The 26,133-nt window shown below is 43.8% G+C and overlaps 1 protein-coding gene across 1 annotated transcript; it reads left to right on the forward strand.

Annotated features, from left to right (window-relative positions):
- Positions 1–1,206: 1,206 nt before the first annotated feature.
- LOC309681239 (olfactory receptor 6F1-like) lies at positions 1,207–24,489 on the forward strand (the record flags this gene model as incomplete). The annotated part of the gene is made up of 2 exons (XM_082495073.1): positions 1,207–2,127; positions 24,190–24,489. The coding sequence occupies 2 exons, from the start codon at positions 1,207–1,209 to the stop codon at positions 24,487–24,489; spliced, it is 1,221 nt and encodes a 406-aa protein (XP_082351199.1).
- Between the last annotated feature and the right edge of the window lie 1,644 nt (positions 24,490–26,133).

Raw genomic sequence — 26,133 nt, forward strand, 5'->3', positions numbered from 1 at the left:
ACTGTTAACAGTCTATTTCCAACATAAAAGGAAGTTTTCAATACTAATTCTGATGTAAATATCTACATTGCTAATTTCCTAAGTTTCATTGGGAGTATGGAAGAGGCTTCAAGAAGACAGAATGACTTTCTGTTAATTGTCCTTATTCTATGGTTCGCAGTCACTAGCGTATGTCCAGATACATGACAACCATGCAGACCAAGCTTCTATTTTAAAAAGCTTCAGCTAGTTTCAGACTGAAGGGGAAAATAATAATCATTGTAAGTTTTCTAATAATTTTTCTTTTCTTGAGCACACACGTTCTCTCTAAGGACCTCTGAACAGAAAAGGCATTTTGTTTAAGATATAAGTAAACAATTAGTAGGACTTAACTCTGCCCACTGAATATCTTTAAAAATAGCTTTATGTAATAAAGCTTTATGTAAAATAAAGTAAAAGCTGAACACTAAATGCCACTATATTTCCCAACTCATAACAGGAGAAATAACTTTGTTACCTTTGTTACTAGCTACTTGGCCATGGTTGCTTGATGCTCAGGAAGTTACAATAAGCTGAAGTAAATAAATATTTGCCTCTTGCAGGAAAACGGTATCTCAAGAGATGGAACTGAAAAGCTCAAGAAAATTTCATATTTCCATTGCACATAATGAAACCTTTGGTTGAACTTCAAAGCAAATACCTGTGACTGAAGAATTTCTGATCTCTGCACAATCACTGCAACTTGGCTTTTCCAAAGCACCAAAGAAAGTTAGGTCCCCAGTGTTCACTCAGAGTGTGTAATACAAAGCACAAATTTTTCTTATCTGACATGAAGGCTGTAAATGAACTTCCTTTTTTCTTTTTCTTTTTTTTTTTTTATTGACATATGTATAATAGTTTAAAAGCAGTCCAAGTCTTTATGTTCAAAGTATAGAAGTCTGTATGGTATTTCTGATTTTAAACACATATTTTCTGTGATCTTGATAACTTCTGGAAGGGGAGGGGTGAATCTTGACTCTGATGGGTAAGGTGATGGAGAGGAGCTTCACAGACATTAAGTTAGCTGGCAAAAATACCCTCTTGGGAAACCAGGATTTTTATTTGCAACCTTTCTGGGGAATTCCACATAGAAGATTCCTGTTTCTTTGTTATTTTAAATACCTCCACTGAAAGTTGGTAGACTCTTCTCAAAATATTTTCATCGACTTTACCATAACTGTTATAGTCATGAGAAGAGCAGAGCAGGGGAATGAAACAGCTGTGGTGGAATTCATCATCCTGGGTTTCCAAAGTATTCCAGAAGTACAATCTATCCTTTTCTTGATGTTTCTAGTGACCTACATCACAACTCTGTCAGGCAACCTCCTGATCATGGCGCTGGTTGTGACTGATCATCACCTTCACAGCCCCATGTTCTTTTTCCTGGGGAATCTGTCATTCCTGGAGATCTGCTACACTTCCACCATCCTGCCCAGAATGCTGGCAAGTTTTCTAACAAACACGTATGTTATTTCACTTAATGGCTGTTTTCTGCAGTACTTTTTCTTCACTGGGCTAGCAGGTGCAGAATGTTGTCTCCTGACTGCTATGTCTTATGACCGGTACATTGCGATATGCAAACCATTGCATTACACAGCCATAATGAATGGCAGGTGCTGCCTCCAGTTAGCAGGTGGATCTTGGGTAAATGGGTTCTTGGCTAGTGCTGTAGTCACCTCTCTGATACCACAGCTAACTTTCTGTGGCCCATATGAAATTGACCATTTCTTCTGTGACTTCATGCCAGTAGTAAAGCTCTCCTGCAGTGATACCCGCTGGATTGAGCTTGTAACATTCATCTTGGCCGGCCTTTTGACACTACCCCCATTTCTCTTGACACTCATATCTTATGTTTATATTAGCTACACTGTCCTGAGGATCCCATCCTGCACAGGAAGGCATAAGGCTTTTTCTACCTGTTCTTCCCACCTCACTGTTGTGACACTTTTCTATGGGACCCTGATGGTTGTGTACTTGGTACCAAAAACAAACACACTGGGACACCTCCACAAAGCGTTCTCTGTCTGCTACACAGTTCTGACTCCACTGGTCAATCCTCTCATCTACAGCTTAAGAAATAACAACATAAAGAAGGCTTTGAGAAGAGCTGTAAATATATATATATATTTTAATAAGACATGAATAAGTTCTCATCTATTATTAAGTGAAACTGAAATATCAGCCTTATGAAAACTTTTCATCTGAACCTAAGACAGTGCTTTTCCCTAGAAAGGAGACAAAGTTTCCAACATCCTGAGAGATTCATGTAAGTGAGGGGCCTAGCTACTGGACTCTTAGGGCAATTTCCTTCCTTGGACTAATTAGTATGTGAGCATTTGTACAAAAACCCCAACATCCTTATAGGGGAGAAATAGCATAGGTGTCTCCAATATTTCTGTGCTTGCCAAGTGTTTGGATTTATATTCACATACAAGCTCTCTGATTTTCAGAACTGCTTTCAAAGTGGCTCATTGTTTGGTCTAGAAGCAGGAAAAATGATCCAAAGGTGAGAGGAAAGTTATGAACATATTTAGCCCATCCTTACTGACAATACAGGTCCAGGTTGCAAACACAGAGGGTATAAATGTAATCTCTACTGTTCAGATACATACAATGATACAGGACCCATGAATTATGTGCCTTTTTGAACCAGCAGACCAGACGAGTTTCTGAAGAGCATCTCAACAGCACTACATGCCTATCAGTCGGCAAATGATTTGATCCCCTGAAATGAGATTCCAAAACATGCACTGATGTGGTTTCATGTGTACTGATTCTTAGGCTTTTATTATAGTTGTGACTAGAGCTAAAGCAATGTAGTTGTGTGGTAGAAGGATCAAATCCAAGTTTGTCCTTTAGTTATAATTGTGGTCTAGCTTTGTACAAACCCATTCTACTTAGTGGTGGTCCTCCTGGGTGGTCCACGAACTGCCTTGCTAGTCTCAGCAGAGATGAGACAATGGCCTGACTTGGGACATGGTGCTAAGCCTAGACTAATTGATAGGCTCTATCAATTTCTATACATTTCAATGTGTTGGTTCACATCCTGGATTGAGAATCCTTCTGTTCCAGAGATTTCTCCCGGCAGTTCTTTCTACATAGATGGGACATCTGGAAATCACAGAGGAAGGAATGGTCCCAAAAGACAGACATTTGAACACAGGATGGGAAATGTTTTGTGCACAGTTAAGATGAAAAATAGCAGTGGATTGTGTATGTGCTAGAGTGGTCAAAGTGGGCCTCAGACCAGCTCGATATAAGAATTCAGGAGAAAAACATTTTGGGGAGTCTCGTCCTGTCGACCTGAAGATAATTCTGAAAAGACTCTTGCAGACAGGGAGTCTCAACATCATCTGGACAGGGACCAAGCATCCTTTCTGGGAGATTTTGATTCACCCTGTGAGCGTTACCCTTTGCAAAGACGTCAGTAAATTATTATTACTTTTTAATAAACACTCCGTGACCATCTGTGTGACATAGTCAATGGAGGGAGTCTTGTGTCTGGCTGGGATGGAGTTGATTTTGTTCAGAGCAGCTCACACAGTGCTGTGCTTTGGATTTGTGGCTAAGACAGTGTTGATAACTGTGAGTTAGGTTTATGTGGCAAGATTTTAGACTTGGGGGAGGTGAAGCTGCAGGAGGGGCTCTGTGAGAAGAGGTCAGGTGCTGCTCCTCTGCTGGACATAGATAGTTCCAGCCAGCTAGAAAACAGACCCATGGCAGGGCACATCTGGGCCCAATCAGTCAAGCTAGTAATGCCCCTGGGAAAACACATGTAAGAGCAGAAGACCTCAGACAGGCTGAGGAGGAGGGGAAAAAAGAGAAACAACCCTGTGAACACCGTGGTCAGAAGAAAAAGAGGGATGTGAGCATCCCATGGAGGACCACACATCAGAACATTGTGATGTTTCCTGAAGGAATTTCAGGCCATGGGAAGGACCCCACTGGAGAAGGGGAAAAGATCAGGAGGAAGAAGCAGCAGAGAAGAACTGTTATGTACTGACCATAACACGCCCACCATCCACACTGCTTGGAGCAATGGTGAGAGTAAGGTAGAGGAGTCAGGAGCATTGGAGTGAAGTCGAGCCTGGGAAAAGGGATGGAATGTGTTGATCTAATTTTTCTCTTTGTTTCTAAGTACTGAAATCTATCTTAATTAGCAGTGAGTGAAATTATTTTTCTCCAAATGAAGCCTGTTTTGCCCATGGTGGTAGTAAGGTAAGTGATCATCCTGACTTTACCTCAATTACTGAAATTTTCATTCCATTTTCTCCCCCTGTGCAGTTGAGAAAGTGGAATGAGAGAGACCAACTGTGTGGGAGTTTGTCCCTTAGCCAACATAAATGGACCACAACAACACACCAACGTTCTGGCTCTTACCGAACTGGACTTGCACAGCATCAGGACTTTCTCCCTACCCCCTGCCCCCATACACACACAGAGGTGGGCAATAGGTAGGGAGGGCACACGGATGGGACAGCTGACCTAAGCTGACCAAAGGGATATTCCATGCCATATGACATTATGCTCAGCAATAAAAGCTATGGGAAAAGAGGAGGAAGGAGGAACATTTTTGGTTATGGCATTTGTGTTCCTAAGCAACCAATGCGCTGATGCTCTGTTGTCCAGGCATTGACTGGATGTCTGCCAGCTGCTGGGAGGTAATAAATGAATTTTGCTTTGCTTGCACACACAGCTTATGGTTTTCCTATTAAACTCCCATTATCTAAAGCCACAATTCTTCTCTTCTTCCTTCCATTTTCTCACCATCCCACAGGAGAAGGGAGTGAGAGAGAGGCTGTGTGGGTGTTTGGCTGTTGCTGAGTCACCCCCCCCAGAACATCAATTGATACAGTCAGTGGAGTCTGGAGAACAAACCAGCTCACTCAGAAGTGGAGTCTCACTTGGTCAGATGAGGTGATCTTTATACACGGCTGAAAGTATTGACTAAGGACTAAATTCAGTCACCCCCATGTACATATCTGTTGCCACCTGATATGTCCTAGGATGTCTACCCTGGTGTCCAACTGTACCTCCAAAAGGGAACAGGTCTACCTCTATACTCTTTCCATCACCACAGACAAGAAATGGATTTTTCTAGAACATGTTCACAATGAGGTGAAGACCTTTAGTTGCTAGATCCATGCATCAGCAGAAGTTTTCAAACGTATAAAATGACATTTGAGCAAAACAAGTCAAATTTCTTAAGCCTTCATTCCTTTTGCATACAAACGTAAATGGGGTTGACGGAGAGACAAGCTAGAGAGGCATTATTTTGGTTTATGTCTTGTGTGAAGATTTAAAAAAGCCCCCAAAGAAAGCCCTGGAAAAAATATCAGGTTTTATAGACAGAACTATATGAGGTTGTAGTTAGTTTTCCTCCTTGTATTTGTCTGTTGAGATTAGTTCTGGAGATGCAGGGATTAAACAGGAACTGTCCATGTGTTTTTCTTGGAAGCCATATACACCGTGACTCTGAAGGCACAGTGGTGCTCTAATCTTTCTCATTGGTGTCAACTGGGATCTCCCCCCATGCATCCTCTGTCCATAGGTCTACCAGCTCCAAATAAACTCAGGTCCAGACATCTCCCTGCCACACATAAATGCTTGCCAGAGCTGTGTCATAGGTAAGCCTACGCTCAGCCCTGTCCTCTGCTCTTCCTGACTTGATTCAAGGCCTCCTGAAAGGAGGAAGCTATATGACAGCAACCATTTAATTACCTTATTATACATAATAATATCCACTGAGATATCTCTAAGATTTGAAAACTTCTCCAACAAAGTTTCTACGTAAATATTCATTGCATTCTGAACATGTGCTTTGTACTTCTGAGTGGGTCTGAACCAGCAGTGACTGAACAACTAGCACACTAGTTCTTTTCACAGAAAGTTTCTAAAACTTCAGTTCAGTACATATAGTCAAAGAGCATCAGATCTTGAGTAAATTTGGATTAATTTTTCCAGCCTTGTTTTTGAGACTAAAAGTAACTTACACACTTGAATCCATTTATTTTGATACAAATACTTAATTAAGGAATTACATCTTTATTTCTATATACCATGGGAAAAAATTTGTAGGATGTAGTGACATGCTGGTGGCAAAGTCATTATTGTTAATGAAAGCACACTTGGTGAAGAGGTTTTCTGAAAGGCAGCTCCTACCTTGCATAGTGCCTTTCTGGACAGCAAGATAATTTCCTTGCAGTTCTGTCATAAAACTTGGGTTCATTTTCCACCAAAAATGGATAACTGTGTCTTATGCAGCACAGAAGATGAAGTCTTTCAGATGGCTTCTAGTGGTGTCATTGTGCTTCCAAAATCACTATATTTACTACTGTATCTCTTAGTTTACAAGATAGCAGGTTCCCAGCTCTTGCTTGATAGCACCCTCTTTCCATGGTTTGTCTGTTCATGAATGTCCTCAGGAACAAAGATTTCAAACGAGCATTTCCTGCTCAACTCCATGGAAGTCTTACTTATTTGGGAATATGTGTGTCTTCATGTGAATATTAAATGTATTCTGAGAAACAATACTGACTGTATATACTCTTGACCTTCATTTAACACAGAAAGGAATTTAGGTAACATTTTCCAAGAAGTTTCACTTGTTCACTCTTTTTTGTTTGGTTAAGATTGTAATAAATAATAAATAAATGAATACATAAAGAGTGGATTAAGGTTTCCAGTATTTCCAGTGTGCTGTACTACACAGGAAAATTGTCTCTCAGAAGTGGCTTAGAGATCAGAGGCACATAGATCCTGCATTTCTGACATTTCCATGCCACAGCTAACAAGAAGGAGAAATTTTTTTCCTGAAACAGGAGCAAATGCCTAGCGGTTCTGCAGATTTCTGTCCTTGGGCTGAGACTGCTAGGGACCATGCTGACCTAAGAGATAGGTTTGACTCTCTATAGATAGCCTCAGATTGCCTAGAGAAGGTCTGCAAATGAGTTGAAGGCAAAGACCAGACTATACCTTCAGGCTGGCCACACAGACCAGCGTGGATAGAAACACTCTGCAAATAGATCACTCTCCCTGATCAGGATGAGTGTCGGTCAGTGGGGCACACATAGACGTGCAAAAACACATACATGTACACATACAAAACAAATGTCCCAGTCACTGCCTTAAACACTCAGTGTTTGCCCTAGGATTCCCAGTTTCTGGCACCTGGGCATGTGATCCCTGAGGTCCATCACCCTTACAACAGCTAGTTCAGACCCTCCTGGCTCACCCACACAAACCTACCACTCTCATAGTTGCTGGCGTCTGTGCAGGCAAGTCTCTGAGGCCCCCAACCCCACTCCAACTGCTGGGACACAGACCCGCTTGCACACACAGACACATATGTGTGATGTATTCCCCCAGTAACCAGCCTTAGGCACTCAGCCTACACAGTAACTGGCCTTTGGATCCTTCCATCACCACTTACCTCGTGCACAAAGCCACACACACACAAAAAGGTCTCTCAAGTGATGTCCAGACTTCATGGTCTCTGTTTGACATGGTCCCGCTGGTCCCTCCAGTAGCCAGCTCTTGGACCCTGGAGTATGTCTTGTACTCAGCCCTCTGCCTGAGTAGGGAAGACAGACCACTTGGAGGCCCTGGAAGGGCAGAGGCCTGGACAATTTAGAAGTGTGAAGAAACTGGTAGGGTTTCAATGACCAAAGGCACTGTGCTATAGCCAGGAGAAAGTAAATAGATATGTGAAAAGCAGAAGCTTCTTGTGAAAGACCCATGCTCAGATTACAAAGTTAGGCTTTATCTTCAAGAAAAGGAAGGTATTTCTGTTCTCATTCTAAGCTTTAGGTTGTGCCTGAATGAGCTCTCAAGTTTTAGATCTTTTTTCACCAGAAAATGAAGCTGCAGAACAACTCTGTTCTCTGTCTCAGAAGAAGCAGATTTCCCACCAGCTGGGGAAAGGAGCAGGAGGAGGATACTCGCCCAAGAGCAGCAGGACCCAGAGTCCCATTTGAAGCTCTGTCTTCTCAGTCTGTCACCTCCAACTTCTGCCAAAGCTTCTCACTGCTCTGCCACTCACAGGCATTAGGAGTGAAACTTTCCCTTCTGACCACAGCCAGGGGAAGTCTCTGCCCCTGCTGTATATTAGTTGCACTCCCTCAACTCTTTAAAAGTGTCCTGTCCTCAGTTAGTACTTTGAATGACCACTTGCCTTTCAATCACTTGCAGCAGGGGAAGGAAGTGCCTGGATTCACTTTGCTGAGGTTCAGTCTTTTAAAAGCCATCTACCTCTGGTACACTCTACTCCACTCCTGGCAAGGGACAGACAATGTGTCCTCATTTTCATGAAAGTTAACCTGCAGTTCATGCCCAGATTCTGGTCGGCCAAGCACACACAAAGCACGAGTGATTGCTCAGCTTGTGCTTTACGGCCAATCAACCAGGTACCTCCAAGCTGAGATTTCTGTGTTGTACTGGTTATGGTTGGGATGGAGTTAAATTTCTCCATCATAGCTTGTGTGGGGCTATGTATCAGATGTGTGCTGAAAGTAGTGTTGATAACACAATGATGTTCTAGTTATTGCTGAACACTACGTCAAGGCCTTTTCTGCTTCTCAGACTGTTCTGCCAGTGAGTATGCTGGAGATGTACAAAAAGTTGGGAGGGTACACAGCTGGGACAGGTGACCCCAAGTGACCAAAGGGACATTTCATACCATATGATGTCATGGTCAGCCATAAAGCCAGAAGGGGAGTTTGGTGGGGGGGCTTCTGCTCGGGGTCTGGCTGAGCACTGGTCAGTTAGTGGTGAACAATTGTTTTGATTTGCATCACTTGTCTTTCTTGGGTTTTATTTTCCTCTCTCTGTTATTGTCTTTCTCCCTTTTCCTTACAACTTTATTTTTATTATTAATTCTTTTTAATTATTAAACTGCTTTTGTATCAACCCACAAGTTTCTTTCTCACTTTTACCCTTCTGATTCTCCCTCCATCCCATGGTGGTGGCAATGAGTGAGTGAGCAGCTGTGTGGTGCTTAGTTGGTAGCTGGGGTTAAACAACAACACCTGTGATTCTCAGAGCAGTCAGTTCCAGAGATGTGGTCAGGTATTTGGTGTGAACAAGAGAGCTCAGGTTTGTATCTCTCTACTTCACAGTCCTCTGTGATTGCCTGAGTGAGTCTTGAGGTCTCAGTCCCCTGACACATCCCAAGAGAGGCAGTACACATTCTCAGTGGTGTCCTTTAAAAACATTGCCCTGGTGAGCTGCAACACAAGCATGTCCAATCTGACACTTCCACTATTTCAAACAGAAAAATACTTGGATGCAAAGAACAATAATTCCATAATGGCACCACCATGCAGGGCCCAGACATGCCCCAGCCCATGTGCTCAGTCATGTGGTTGCACAAGCCCGTTCAAGAGGTCACAAGCCTTGTATAGTTACTTCTGGCTTGGGATGTTTGATTTTATTATCAGTGATATTAAAGGCTGTGATTTCCTCATACACCACCCTGGGGTTTTGCTCATAGCCCTTTGTCTCACAGTTCTGTTTGTCTTTGTTTGGCTCCAACACCTTTGTGTTGTTAATTTCTCACCAGTGTGACAAACACTATAGGCCTGCACCTATGATCTGCACTGGTGATGAGAATGGCAAAAAAACAGCTTTCCATATAAGTGTTGTTTTGGGCTCCAAGCTTGGGATGAGGTGGAGACTAGACAGTCAGGTTGGTTCTCAGGCTGGGGAAGAAGGGGATTAAAATGAACTAGATTCTTCAGGATAACATGTGGAGGCTCCTCTCAGGAGGTTTGAAGCTGACATGCTCCCTGAATCAGGGTGCAGTTGCCCAACTCTTGGCATGGTGTGCCTTTTTACACACGTAGGGATATTCTATCCAGCCTAGCCCCTGCCCCAGCAGGCTTCAGATCTCATGTAAATCCTTTGTCGTATCCTCCTGACACAGTGGGATAGCTCGCATATTTCCACATGTCTAAAGTAGGATTAGATTCTTCTTTTCAGGGATATGAAGGCAATTTTTGAATCTCAGATGGCCTCCAGGCCTGAATTGCTTTACAAATAGGCTTAGAAGAGTAGCCCTGCGGAACTGGATCTGGAGAGAGATGGTCAAACAAAGAGGTTCTTCACGCAGAGGGAGGCAAGAGGGCCAATTTCTTCCTTAGGGCAGGGGGAGCTGTGCTCTGACAAGTCTGGCCCCTCCCACTCCGTTTACCTAACAGGGTGATTCTGGTGGCCCATTAGTCTGCAATGTGAAGGCTCACAGCATTTTTTCTTATGGACACACATATTCCATCTTCACTGAAGTATTGACAAGTGTCTCCTATTTTGAGCCCTGGATACGTGAAGAGCTGAGGATGTTTGGAATCACAGAATAGTTTGGGTTGGAAGGGACCTTTAGAGGACATGTAGTTCAACCCCCTTGTTGTGATTTGGGCCGGACTGAACAGGGACTTCAACTAGATCAGGTTGCTCAGATCCCTGCCCAGCCTGACCTTGAATATTTCCAATGATAGGGCAGTTACCACCTCTCTGGGCAACCTGTTCCACTATTTCCACCATCCTCATCGTAAAAAAGTCTTCCTTATATCTAGTCTAAGTCTACCTTCTTTGCGTTTAAAACCATCACTCCACGTCCTATATCAACAGGCCTTGCTAAAAAGTTTTTCCCCATTTTTCATGTAGGCCCCTTTTAAGTACTGCAAGGCCACAATAAGGTCTCCCTGGAGCCTTCTCTTCTCCAGGCTGAACAACACCAACTCTCTCAGTCTGTCTTCATAGGAGAGGTGCTCCACCCCTCCGATCATTTTTGTGGCTCTCCTCTGGACCTGCCCCAACAGGTCCACGTCTTTTCTGTGCTGAGGGCTCCAGAGCTGGACACAGTACTCCATGTGGGGACTCAGCAGAGCAGAGTAGAGGGGCAGAATCATGTCCCTCGACATGCTGGCCATGTTTATTTTGATGCAGCCCATGATACAGCTGGCTTTCTGGCCTGCAAGCTCATGTCCAGCTTTTTATCCACCAGTACCCTAAAGTCCTTCTCTTCAGGGCTGTTCTCAGTCCCTCCAGCCTGTATTGATATTGGGAGTTGCCCCAGCCCAGGTGCAGGACCCTGCACTTGGCCTTATTGAACCTCCCGAGTTTCACATGGCCCACTTCTCAAGCTTGTCCAGATCCCTCTGGATGGCAGCCTGTCCCTCAGGCGTGTCAACCACACCACTCAGCTTGGTGTTGTCCACTAACTTGCTGAGGGTGCACTTGATCCCACTGTCTATCTCATTGATGAAAATATTAAACAGTACTGGTCCCAGAACGGACCCCTGCAGGACATGACTTGTCATTGGTCTCCATCTGGACATTGAACTGTTGACCACTACCCTCTGGATATGACCATCCAACCAATTCCTCATCCAATGAACAGTCCACCTATCAAATCCATCTGTCTCCAATTTAGAGAGAAGGATGTTGTGGGGGACTGTGTCAAAGGCCTTACAGAATTCCAGATAGATGACATCCATAGTTCTTGCCTTGTGCACTGATGTAGTCACTCCATCATAGAAGGCCACTAGGTTGGTCAGGCAGGACTTCCCCTTGGTGAAGCCATGCTGGCTGTCTCGAATCACCTCCCTGTCCTCTATGTGCCTCAGCATAGCTTCTAGGAGGATCTGTTCCATGATCTTCCTAGGCACAGAGGTGAGGCTGACAGGTCGGTAGTTGCCAGGGTCTTCCTTTCTGTCCTTTTTAAAAATGGGTGCAATGTTTCCCTTTTTCCAGTTATCACAGACTTCACCTGACTGCCATGTCTTTTGAAAGATCATGGAGAGTGGTTTGGCAACCACATCAGCGAATTCCTTCAGGACTCTGGCAGGCATCTCATCAGGTCCCATAGACTTATGTATGTTCAGGTCCCTCAGGTGGTAACAAACCTGATCTCTTGCAGTGGGAGGGACTTTGCTTCTCCAGTCCCCATCTTGTGGTCCATCCACTCGAGAGGCACGGGAAGAGGGACTGCCAGTGAAGACTAAGGCAAAAAAGTTGTTGAATACCTCATCCTAAAAATTCTCAAGCCTTCCTCTCAGTCATCCCAAGCACTAACCTGTATTTCTGGTCGAATGTCACTCAATTCCTGGGTCTGTCAAGGGGGAAAAAATATCATGGCTAGAAGGGACCAAGGGCTACCTACAACCTTGCACATTACTCACAGGCTTTGCATCCAGTCCTGCACCCCAGTGACTTTGCTCTCATGCCCCATAACATCCCTTTCCACCCAAATTCCAGCATATAATTATCCCTTTCTAGGTCCAGTTCCTTCTTCTCTCAAATGCAGTCTTCTATTTGAAGCATGAAAAGAGTAGTCAGCAGCATCAATGACCATATGGAAGATGAACGGGGCCTCCACAGGCTGCTTTCCTGTATTCTTCTACAAGTACTCTGACTCCATATGGGTTCCAAAGCCACAACTCACCATAACAACAAGATCTGGCACAGTGGCACTGGGAATGCTGGGGAGGGACGTATTAGCAAGAGACTTGACCCGCCTCAGTAAAGATACAAGAAATGAGAAAAACAAAATTTGCTTTTTTATAGAATGCACTGTGAGATAGGTGTCAGCACTCCCTCCTCACCAGGAACACGGAAATAAGCTTTAACCACCATAAAGATCCCCTGCCATAGAGTCTTCAGTGGTCACATTGATCTCCTTCCCCACTGCCATGGTTTAAACCCAGACAGCAGTTAGGACCACACAGCTGCTCTCTCAGTCTCCCCTCTTCCCCCTGAGAAGGACAGGGAGAAGAGGAAGAAAAGGAAGGGAAAGGAAAAAAAACAAATCCAAAACTCATGGGCTGAGATAAAGACAGTTTAATAGAACAATAACAGAAAGGGAAAATAACAATACTAATCATAATAATGTTAAAATAATATACAAGATAAAGTAATACCACTCAAGTGACTCTCACCATCCAGTGATTTTTTGGCCCAGCCCATTCCATGCAGTGATTGTGTGGATTTCCACCACTCAGCCAACTCCTATTTATATACTGAGCATGACGTCTATGGTATGGAATGTTCCTTTGGCCAGCTTGTCCTGTCTAAGGGCAGTTTTCTAGCAGCACAAAACAAAGCAAAAATTATCTATGTCAACTCCTATGCTGTATGGGCAGGTACCACTGAATGGCTTTGTCAATGGGAAGCCCTAAATTGTGAAGTAAACAGAAATCCAGTTTGGAGAACCAAGGATTGACAGCTATTACTAAACATAGCCAGAGAAACACCATTCACGATGTGATGAGTGAAAGCTTACGCCAAAGACAATAAACCATCCACAAACTGGAACCAACAAGTAGATGAATTAGCCAGAATTAGGGAAGAAATCAGCAGACACATCAGATGCTAAACGGCACTGACTAGGGGAATAGTTGACTGCCTGAACCTGTCAGGGCCACGGAAAATCCTCCTATGGTTCTGGTGTCGGGCATGGAGAGCTGCACCAAACTCCCTGAACATGACACTAGCACCAAAGGCTTTGCTCAACACTCCAAACCCTGCAAACTTGCTCAGGTGGAGTGATAGCATGAGACAGCTGGGTGAGACTTGGCACCCGGATGTGAGCAGAGGTGGGTGTTGGGTCACAATCCCTCACGCGGGGATGTCACAATCCATTGCTAGGTGACATCAGTGTCTGTTGCTCAGGGACATCTCAGTCCATCTCTCAGTAACAACAGAAGAATAGAATAGAAAAGAATAGAACAGAACAGAACAGAACAGAACAGAACAGAACAGTTCCAGTTTGCAGGGACCTCCAGCAGTCTTCTAGTCTGACTGCCTGGCCATTGCAGGGCTGGCCAAAAGTTAAAGCCTGTTATTAAGGACATTGTTGAAATGCCTCTGAAACACTTACAGGCTTGGGACATTGACCACCTCTCTAGGAAGCCTGTTGCAGTGTTTGACCACCTTCTTGGTAAAGAAATGCTTCCTAATGTCAAGTCTGGACCTCAAAAATTAGGACACACAGGCTGAGTCACACTTTACTTTGCACCCCAAAGCCAAGGCCTGACTCTAAACAGAAAAACATGTGAAGCCATCTTTACAGAATGCCCCCAATGTAAATTGAAATTGTGAACAGATCACCCTGTTAGAGCACCACATTTACACATCAAAGAAAGGAAAACTTTGTTGTCCACGTGGGAAATTTATTACATTGCGCCATTCAAACCCTCTGGGGATATTGATAAATCCTCACAGGAGTGGATGTAGTCTCTGCTTACCTATGGCAACTTAGTGCCAGAGGGCCAACGGGCAAAATACTGTACAAAGGCTTGGTTCTCAAATCTACCTAATCCTGATGTCATCCAAAGTGATATCTCATTTCTCATGCAAAACAGGAAGACATTCAATGGGTATTTAACACCCCCTACTATACTCAATCAAATGGGATGCTAGAAAGAGCTGTCTCCCACAGGTCTCCATGGACTTCTCCAATGTGGTTTCTTCCCATGAGCTACAGTTCTTCACAAACTGCTCCAGCGTGTGTCCTTTCCACAGGGTACAGTCCTTCAGGAACAGAGTGCTCCAGCCTGGGACCCCCACAGGGTCACGAGACCTGACAGCAAACCTGCTTCAGCGTGGGCTCCTCTCTCCACTGGGCCACAGGTCCTGCCAGGAGCCTGCTCCAGCACGGGCTTCCCACGGGGTCACAGCCTCCTTCAAACATCCACCTGCTCCAGTGTGGGGTTCTCCATGGGCTGCAGGTGGATATCTGCTCCACGGTGGACCTCCATGGGCTGCACGGGGATAGCCTGCCTCACCATGGTCTTCACCACGGGCTGCTCTGGCACCTGGAGCACCTCCTCCCCCTCCTTCTTCACTGACCTTGGTGTCTGCAGAGTTGTTTCTCTCACATATTCTCATTCCTTTCTTCTGGCTGCTGCCACGCAGGTTTTCTTCCCCCTTCTGGAATATCTTATCCCATGGGCGCTACCGCTGTCGCTGGTTGGCTCAGCCTTGGCCAGCAGCAAATCCGTCTTGGAGCCAGGTGGCATTGGCTTTATTGGACATAGGGGAAGCTTCTAGCGGGTTCTTATAAAAGCCACCCTTGTAGCACCCCCTACTACCAAAACCTTGCCACACAAACCCAATACAATAGTATCAATCAGTAGTATGGCAGCGCTAATAATAGCAGCAAGCAATCACATAGAAAAAATAGTATCATAGCAACAACAGCCAAATATATATATATACTATTACAGGTTATCATTAGTGAAGCAACTTATGAACAATATAACAACAGACATAACACATTACTTATATGGATATATATGGGTATCAAGTGAAGTAGACAGATCTCAGAAGGGGCCAAACTATCCCAATCAGAAGGACAAACCAATCGGGAACCCAACCATCCCAGAAGTGGGAGGACAAACTGAATCAACCACAAAGCTGGGCCCAAAGTGAGACCAATAAAATAACAAAGTCTCACTTCAAAGATGACTCACGTCATCTTTGATGAGTCCGGAGTCAGACAGGTGTCCCTAGTAAGAGTCATGTAGAAAGTTCAGGTAGAGAATTCAATCTGTTTAGGAAAGGAAAAGTACATGCAGCATGGGCATTTCTCAGCGAGAGATGCTGCATTTTGGATAAAAATTAAGACCTTTTTATATCAGAGAGACATAAAAAAGCAATGGACACCTTCACTTCGAGCAGCCAATAGTAGCTGTTAATTTCTATTTTTCACCTATAACAGTCAATAGGTGATGATGTTTTCGCTTCTTGCAGACCAATTTTATTTTCCCAGTCTGTTTCCATTTTTGCAGACAATAAGTTGCTGTTACAGTTTTTGTGCTTATTGATTTTATCTTGGGCTGTCTCTGGTTTCTTGGTACCCCAGCTGCACTTGAAAGAGGCTAGCTGTACTTCCAAGGGTGTTTCTGCTTCCCAAGCTTAGTTCCCAGGCTTAGTTCCCAGTTCACAATTCCTAGGCTGATAAGTATTTTATTTTGCTCAGTCACTTTACCCTTTTAACCAGTCTGCCTTTCTGGCTGCTTACATAACTCCATTCCTTGGTCTACAACAACTTATGGATCACTAGGAGTGAGACTACATCATATCTGATACTTCTCTCTCCCTTCCTAACGTGTGAGGTGGAGGAAACTCATGTTAGACAACATCCAGTGTTGATCTTACTTCTGGGAGGATTTGTCTGTTGGGACACAAGTATACAGAACCAGTCAGGATCAAAGAGATACACATAGTAATTTGATGTGAGATATCATAAATAAAATAAGTTTTGAAAAATTGGTGTCTCTATGTGAGTTATGTCTCTATGCTTCAAATATACTCACTGGAGAGGAAGAAAATGAAAGGACTTGAGAGAGACATTCAGGTCCCCATAGCAAGAACACCTATATTTGATCAGCTGAATCATTTCTTTGGCTCCACTGATTGTTCTGATGGTCAGATGCCTGACTCACAAGTAAATACCAGGATTTGGGTGCCCAAACCCAGGTGTTTTAATCCAGGTGCCCTAGGAGGAGTCCAACAGAAGAACATCCACAGAAGGTCAGACTGAAGCCTCACCTTGCTTGGTAACTTCATTCTTCAGATAACCATGAGTGAGTGTGTCAGCAAGCCTGTAGGAATAAGTCAACATAAATTGATAGGATTATGGGATATTTTACTAGGCTTCAGAAACTTGTGTAGGGGTATATGCTGTCGTTCTCAGACACCAATAAATGAAATTTAATTTAATTTAATTTAATTTAATTTAATTCCTGCGACTGTATTAACTGGACCTGCAAGGACAATAATTAAAATTTAAATGCCCAATTTACATCTTTATTTGGATATCTATAGTTAAGTATTCTCATCTCACCTGGTTCTTGTCCATGCTGACTACAGAGCTGAATCATGCTGTAGTGAAGAGTTCTTCACTGACTACAAAGTAACTGCAGATATTTTGAACACGTGAAGACACCTACATTGGGGTGTCTTGACCAGCAAATGGGAGATAAGCATTGGGGTTTTTTACTAAAAGAACTAGAAAGGGAAAATATGTTTTGTCTTATTCCCCCATTCTGGTGAAAATAGATTCTTCCCTACAAATTCTCCAGGGAGTTTTCTTTCCCGGAAAGAAATGGCTTTTATTTAGTGCTGTCAAATAACAATCGTCTTCACCCTCAGAGACAGGTCTGCTGAATATCCACAAGATAGAATTAAGCATTGATTACTTGTTTCCACCTTCACTCTGTCTAGAGTGAAACAAAAGCATGTTCATACAGCAGACCCCATTCAAGAGGCAACATGAACAAGACTGGAAAGTTTTTTATTCTTTCTGCTGTACGTAGTCATCCAACACTACCTAGAAACTGCTTGCTTTATGCTGAAACGCCTCTTGTCGATTGTTGGGGGAGAACCAGCGAAGTTGTATATTCCATTTTCCATGTTCATTCTCTGGTTTTGTTTTGGACCCGGTGCTAATTTCTTAGGGCCTAATGTCACTGATGTCTTTGACAGGCATAGGGCTAGAGAAGTGATTGTCCCACTGTACTCAGGACTGGTGAGGCTGCACCTTGAGTACTGTGTTCAATTTTGGACACCGCAGTATAAGGACATTCTGGAGAGGGTCCAGAGAAGGGTCCAACAAAGCTGGTGAAGGGTCTTGAGAATGTCTTATGAGGAATGGCTGAGGGACTTGGGGTTGTTTATTCTCAAGAAAAGGAGGCTGAGGAGAGACCTTATCGCTCTTGACAACTACCTGAAAGGAGGGTGTAGAGAGGTGGGCATTGGTCTCTTCTCACAAGTTACAACTGATAGGACAAGAGGAAATGGCATCAAGTTGCGCCATGGGAGGTTTAGGTTAGACATTAGGCAAACTTCTACACTGAAAGGGTTATCAAAGACTGGAAGAGGCTGCCCAGGGAAGTACTTGAATCATCATCCTTGGATGTATTTAAAAGCTGTCTGGATATGGTGCTCAGGGACAGGGTTTAGAAGTGGGCCTGGTAGAGTTAGATAACAGTTGGACTTGATGATCTTAAAGGTCTTTTCCAGCCATAATGATTCTATGATTCTATGGTTCTATGTGAGGCTTGGAGAAGAAAGCTACTTTGGTGCAACCCTGGAATAAGTACTGATATCCAAAAGCAAAATGTTCTGAACACTTTAATAATAAAAGCAAGAAACAAGCAATAAAGTTCTGAATGAAATACTACTACACTCCGCCAAAAGAATTTGTTTTTACAATCCATACATTTTTAAGTGTAAGCAATGGTGCTATTTGCCTCTTTCCCATCTGTCTATTGATTATAGACTGATTATCTAATGATTATGGTTTTGTTTTGTTTTGCTCACAGTGGTTCTTTTGGCTATAAGTAGTATATGATTTTTAAATTAACAGTTCCAAAAATTACTTTGACATTTCCAAAAAACCTCATCCCTCTATTTCAGCTGAATACATTGTTCACATTTGAAATGTCTTTGTTGTAACTTCCCATGTTCCCATCATGGAAATATTGAAAAATGATGTTAACTTTAGAGAAAAATGCCATCCCAAGCGAATGCTGCTATCCATAGCTCTACCTCATTAACGCTGAAATTCCTGAACCAATCAATTAAGTTAATACTCAGTTTTCCTGTCCACCTGCTAAATTATCTGGCAAGCCAATGGCATTCTCTTCTGCATGTGCATTCAGTTTTTCTTGATTTATTTCTGTTCATTCCATTGTTTAAACATTCCTTAGTCTAATTGTCCCTGAACATTTCTATCACCTGTCTGTCTCTCCATTGAGCCAGCTCTTTTCAGGGTTCACTGGAGGAAACTGGAGTTCAGTGGGACTACAGTAAAAGATATCACTTTTTTAAAATTAAGATTTCTTTCATTCTTTCTTTCATTAAAAAAGGCCTTTAAAGTCTTTTGCAGTGGTGATGAATATTCCTCCTGTTTCTGTGCATAGTTAGTGCAACAGGTAAAGACAGTGCTAATTAGAGCAGTCAAAGGCTTTGCTGTGAGCTGCAGTGACAAAAGAGTAGACTGTAACAAGAACTGTCTTATTCCCAGCACATGAATCAAAGTTTGACTCTGGCCACTTGTTGCTTGATCACAAAGATACTTTTCCTCTCTGCCTTATTCCCTCCAGGACGTAAGCCAGGCTAATTTCCTTTCAAAATGTCTTCACTTCTATTCTTCTTGTCATATATAATTAAAACAAATGACAAACAAAAATTATACTGTACCTATTCATTGAAACACATCTGAGAGCTCCCTAATTAGCTACAGAATGCTTACAAGTCTATGGGGTGTGGCAGAAAACCAAACGCTGAGCTCATTATGGCTGTCAGCATTTTAATGAGCCCCTTGAGGAATGTGGTGCTGCCTCCCAGTTACTTTGTAGCTGTGGCAAAATCTGGCAAGCTGCCTTGAAAAAATGACAGGCAGAAGCACAAAGAAAAGTTACTTGGAGCTTTAATGCAGCCCAGTGTGAGATGCGAGACCAGAAACATAGTGAGACATTGTGTTCCCACCAGGACTCATTAGAGCAGAAACTCACAGACTTTGATTGCAGGCAGCACGGAAAGCCATGGACTTCTATATCAAACTTCCCTTACAGAAGTCAAACAGCAATCCCCAGGTGCCGGGAAGGTGGTCCTTTCAGTCAGCGATCTCTGCACAGAGTATGTGGAAAGGAAATGGCCATGGACTCACCTCTCCAAACCTGCTCTTCCAAAACACTGGCAGATGCACGGATCCTGCTATCCTGCTCTCCAGGTTTCAGTCATAGCGATCAGCCGAGGCACTGTGACTGCAACACACACTGCTGACACATTCATGAACCACAAGCCCTCCTAACTCACAGGTCCCTCCTTTCATCCCGATCGGGGCCATCTCTGGATTCAAACACCTGCAGTCTTAAATGTTGCACCTCAGCCCCCATCCTCTGTTATATCAGACCTTGAGCACTTCCTTCTCTGCTCCATAAGATCGAAACCATGCTCTTAATGGCTTTTCTTGATGTCATGTGTCCCACTACCTCTTGACAGAGCTCTGATAATGCTCCAAGTAAGGAGCTACAACAGTCCACCTTATGACTGATGTAAGCACGATTCCAATCATGGTCATGATCTCCTTGTTACAATGGAGATAAAACAGACTGACCAAATGACCCTTTGGCACTGCCCCTCTGCTTCCCAAGTTCTGCTCCCTGCCACTCATGGAGAACACACATACAATCCCCTGTCACCATCGCTGAATCAGCATTTGTTCCCTCCTTTGGACTGAAACCTCAAGTCTACCCCACAACAAAAGCAGAACAGGGGCTTGCACATAGCTTGTACCCCACCTGGCATCCAACTGCCTGTTCAGAAGAGTGTGGTTTTCTCGGCGTTTCTACATCATATTTAGTGGCCTGACGAGAATGTCCAGGTACCTCAGGGCACCTCAAATGTTTGGACAGCTGAACTGAGCTCTGTACAGCTCTATTAGGTAACCCAAAGATGGGTATAATGATTTGCATGAATTCCAGAAGTTAAACAGATTTCATTCCATCCTCGCTGCTGTGATGGCCACAACTAGACCACAAGAGCTGGCTTAAGAAGCATCTTTTCAATTTATAGTACAACAAAGATGATATATAAGTCTGAAGCAGTCATGCTGGCTCTAGCTATAGTCCTGGAGAGAGAGGAACACCTCCAGAAGACATCTCTTTCCACATGTCCTGGAGACATCCCTTGCCACTATACCTATCAGGCACCCTTTTCTCTGCTACAGAACTATATTTGCAGCATTGTTATTTTTTAGACGTACTGTGGCTGGCATTTACTTGTCACATTCCATTGTACTTCTAGATGCACAGGGTGCAACCAGGGTGTGAATCACATAAGTTTTCATTCCATTCCTGAATTCCAAGTTCCAATTGTCCACAACGAGGAAAACTTCATTCACTCCTGGGCTCCAATAAATCCAAAAATTCCCTCTGTGTTGTGGTGAGACTCTCCAGCTTGTTATGGACCATAACCATAGACAATGGGAACAAAATCACACCATTTGGCTTCCTCTACAGTTCTCCATCACTACCACAGAAATTCTTGCAAATCCAGACACTTCTGTTCACCTTTATATATATCATAATTGTTAAAAGTTTCCCCCATTTCCCTTGTTCATCCTTTTACAACTAATGTAGCAATAGAAGTTCTTGTGCCCTTGAGATCTCTTGCAAAGCTGAACTTGAGGTGAGCAACGGCTTTCCTAACACCATTCCTACATCCTCTGGCAATGTTTCAAAACCTTATTTTGTAGCCTGTTCCTGCTGGTCACATCCATTTTACCAAACTCTCCTACCTGCCAAAATTGAGATGCCCTATTCAAATTACCTTCTTGGAGTAGACTTTGGCTCATGCTAAATTCTTTTTTTCTGTGGGTTTCCCTGGACTGCTGACCCATCCCAGGGACATGCTGACAGTTTAGGACTGCAGACCCCTGTGTTCCAGCCCCTGGGAGTGCCGAATTACCACTGCAGCAGCAACTTCTGTGCAGTATTTTTTTTCACCCTGGTCTTGGGGCTATCATTAAGACATTGCCTGTATTACGCCTATTTACACAAGTGAAAATCTGGGTCTTAAAAATGCAGTGGGAAAGACAGAAAAGCAATAGAAAAAAACGAAGAATTCAGGCAGTACTCATTTGGCCTACAGCTACCACTCCAGAAGGGCATGTTTCCTCTAGATCATATGTCATAGCTGTCAGTCTCATGCAGATGTCTTCAATACTGTAAAATGGTGGACAACTTCAGAGTGTGTGTGTGTGTGAGAGAGAGAGAGAGGTGGTGTGTGTGTGCTATGATAAACCCCGCAGCAGCAGCACACAGCTGCCCTCCAGCCTTGTAGCAACTCCTTGTACCACTGTCACCAATCAGGTTGTTCACCTGGCTGTGTCCTATCCTGGGTACAACAGACTCTACTATCCTGTCTGCACAGAAAATATGTGAGCATCTGAGCAGACTACCTTTATGCCACACTAAGACCAGGTATTATTTCTTTGCACTTCAAAAAAGGTCCAGACCCGAGGGGCTGACGTTCTCCAGAGATGCTCAGAAGAGGGATACTGGAGGTCCAGCACCACAAAACCATTCACAGTCTCCATCAAGAGTCAGTGAGAACCTTCAAGTATGCACCCCAGCTGGACAGAAGTTTTGGGAAGGTGAAGCTAGGTTAAGCGGTCAGCAGTTCTGTATTTGTGGCACTTTTTGACCAAGCATGCCACTTACTCATCACCTGTAGGGAGGAAAGGAAGGTCCGAGAGGCAGGAAAGTGTTCCCTAGCTGCTCAGATGCAGCATGTAGCATCTACACCTGGGACTCATTTACCTATTCATAAGCATCAGCACTGTTGGAGACAACATGGGATGTTCCACCGGTTCTCGAAGGCAGTCATGGGCCACAACTACCAGCAGCACACAAATGTCTGTTCATGCACTTCCTCAAAGAACTTGATCTCCATGGGTTTCCTGGTTTGAGGTTAAACACAACCAAATTTGTTCAGTAACATTGCTTCTTAGCTAGGCCTTTTCTAACTACTGAAATTAACAGCATATTGTCCAGACACTCTTCACTCTCAGAGTGATAAGACCAATGTTTATAGCTGATGCCCAGGCATGGTATGCAGAGAGGCTCTTGCTTAAACTTATTGCTATAACACCCAAGGCCAACCAACTTTTTTATGTGCCCCGTTGGAGGGTCAGAAGTGTAAAAGCGTAGAGGGGTCCCAACTGCGGGGAGGAGCAGACAGGACAGGTGACCCAAAACTGACCAATAGGGTATTCCATCCCATCTGCCTCATGCTCAGTGTAAAAGCTGAGGGATCAAAGGATCAGCTCTCTTTCTTCAATGACCGATGTCTGAGGAGGGCTCTGTCTGTTCGTCTGCCTTTGATCCCCACCCTGAATGCAGATGTGGAATCCAGTTCCCGTCTATCACTGAGTCCAGTTTGGGACTTCCCCAGTGCCAGCCAGCCGGTGATGTGATTGTCATTCTGGGAGCTTGATATGGTTTTATATATATTTCATTATTTCCTTTTTATTTTATTATTCATATTTAATTGAAGTAGTTTAGTTCCTTCTAAACTCATAAGTCCCCTCTTCCCTCCTCTGCCTCTCTCTTTGGGGAGGGGGAGGGGGGGGAGCATCTGTCGGTCCCATCTGGGTTGCCTAGTGGGTGTCCCCAGTGGTCAATTCAGCCTAAACCATGACAGAATTTATTGGCGTGGGGCAGGACCAGGACTCAACCAGAGCTGTGACAGATTGCCTGAATAGTTTGAATTCCAGCTGCTCAGAGATTAAAACAGACAGCTCACATCACGTCATTCTTAAATGAAATGTTATATCGTGCCTTTAAAGAACTTTGTTTGCTTTTAATTGAGTCAACTCTGTTTAACCTACAAAATGCATTGTGACGTTTATTTACTCTGTGTCTTTATACAAAGGTTTAAATATGCTGTTTTGGTGTGGTTCACAATTCAGGTGTATAATATGATTAGTTGGGTAACGGCTCTCCCTGCATATCTTGGGCATTGAGTGATGGATTCTGTTACTAATTACACTTTTGGTTTTACCTTGGGAAAGTTTACTTTGCCCTTTGATGATTATACTAACGTGACACCATCAGAGCCCAGGAATTGAACCCTCTCAGGCTGTGACAATAAGGATTGTTATTTTCTTAATATCGTGATTTTGTTGTTGGTATTCCTGAATGTGTTGCAGGGGTGGTTTCTTATGAAACATTGGAGTAGTAGTGATAGGGTAACATGTGCTGCTGCCACTCAAACCCAGGAGCTGCTACTTGATCTGTAGCGGTGCAAGCCATGCCACCACCTGTCTCAGCAAAAGCCATGACACTGCCTGCAGCGGTAAAATTCATGCCACCACCAACTGCGGCAGCACAGGCCCCGCAGCCGCCTGCCCCAGCACAAGTCAGTCCGCAGCCCCTCCTGGCAAAAGTCACACCCCTGCTGGCATCATCCACTTCGCAGCCCACGGTAAAAGTCACACTGCTGCCATCTACATCAGCATCAGCTGCCCCCCCCCCCCCCCCCCCCACACTGCAACAACACAGGCCCCTCTGCCACCCGTCACACCAAAAGTTACTTCAGCCTTGACAACAAGCACCATCACTACTCCTATAACAAGTACTGCTGCTACTCAAATTCCATCAGAATCAGTACAAGTTGTCCCGTAACCAGGAAGCAGAAAAAGAGGTCCCTTACGACAGGGACCAGCTCAAGCCAGATATCTTGGGAGAGAGTTCTGACAGAGATCCAGGACAGGGCCCTTCTAGAGTAGATCCAGGAGAGGTTCCTTCTAAACCAGACAAAGGAAAGAGATCTTTTAAAACAGATAAAGGAGAGGGCCCTTCTAAAGCAGATCCAGGAGAGGGTCCTTCTTGGGAAGCATCAACACAGGAGGACGCAGATGTAGAGGTAGTTGTTAAATCCTTCTCTATGAAGGATTTGTGAAATATGGGAAAGGACTTAGTCATCATGAAGGTGAAACACTTATCTCCTGGTCGCTCCCATGCTGGGATAGTGAGGTTGATACCATAGACTTAGACAGCAGAGAAGCTGGACAATTGGGAAAACTGGCCAGGGATGAAGGTATCGATAAAGGGACTGGGAGAATGACAAGCACTCTCAGTCTCTGGAGGCGACTGGTGTCAGCTGTAAGGTGCAGTTATCCCTTTAAGGATGATATCGAATAATGTCCAAACAAATGGACCATCATGGAAAAAGGTATTAAGTACCTCAGAGAACTGGGTGTGCGAGAGGTCATTTATAGGGACAGGCAAGTGATTGTAGACCCTGATGGAATGCCATGCAAACAATCTATGCTAAAAAAGTTTGTACAAAGTGCACCATCAACATATTCCCACACATCGTCAGCAATGGTCTGGGGAGGATCTGATACTGACACACCAACTGTAAATGAAGTGGTTAACAAGTTATGATAGTATGAAGACAGTCTCTCTCATTCCTTCACTGTGGCAGCTGTGGAAAACCTGACTGTGACCACCGAGAAAATGACTGAGAAAATTGAGCAAACGACCAGGAAAATAGTTGAGCAAACCAAGAAACTGTTTAATAAACTATCCAAGATGGAGGAAGAATGGGAAGAAAGCTGCTAAGAAAAAACACCCTCCTACTCAAGAGAAAAAACATCCTCCGACTCAAGACAATCAAACATGCTCCAAGTTTTCCTGTCTTTGCCTCTGCAACTATGGAGAGGACATGAGGAAGTGGGATGGAGAGCCTATCTCAGCCCTACAGGCACGGGTGATTCAGTTGCAAAGTAAAGCAGGTAGAAGAGAGAATTCTTACAGGAGAAAGGCTGCTCCACCTATGGTGGGTGATCCTTTGGTCCAGGCAGGAATCCATCTGCTAATCGTAGATACTATGCTCAGTGTTAGAGGTTCTCTGTCTCCAGCCAGGAGGAGGAGAGGGACGACTGAATTTATTGGACTGTGTGGATTCGATGGCCTGGCACGTTAGATCCACAAAAGTATAAAGCCCTGGTGGACACTGGTGCACAGTGTACCCTATTGCCATCGAATCATAAAGGGACAGAATCTGTCACTATTTCTGGAGTGACAGGCGGATCTCAAGAACTGACTGTGTTAGAGGCTGAAGTGAGCTTAACTGGGAATAAATAGGAGAAACACCTCATTGTGACTGGTCCAGACGCTCCATGCATCCTTGGCATAGACTATCTCAAGAGAGGGTTTTTTAAAGACTTATGAAGGCTTTGTATAGACAAAAGGTGATATACATTTAATCTCTGTTTAAACAGTAACATTTTTTGATAACTATTCCCATCTAGTTACCTTACCTTCTGCTATGGAAAAATGCCTGTGGTAAGGGGTAGTTCATGTTGTCTATGTCCAGATGGGGTTAATCACTTTTTGACACTACTCCAGAGTCCAGATTAATTTTGACTAGACATCCATCTTTTTGAGAACATAAATTAATGTCACTCATCCTTAGAAATGTAACTGGTAGAGGGAACAACTATCACTGTTGGTCATAAATTCTTCAGTCTTCTATAGAGTCTTCTACTGTAAGAGAGAACACTTTTTCAACTGAAAAAGGAACTGAGAAATGAAAACA

Source organism: Vanellus vanellus (assembly GCF_965231255.1).
Source record: "Vanellus vanellus genome assembly, chromosome: 24".
In the NCBI taxonomy this organism is placed as follows: Eukaryota; Metazoa; Chordata; class Aves; order Charadriiformes; family Charadriidae; genus Vanellus; species Vanellus vanellus.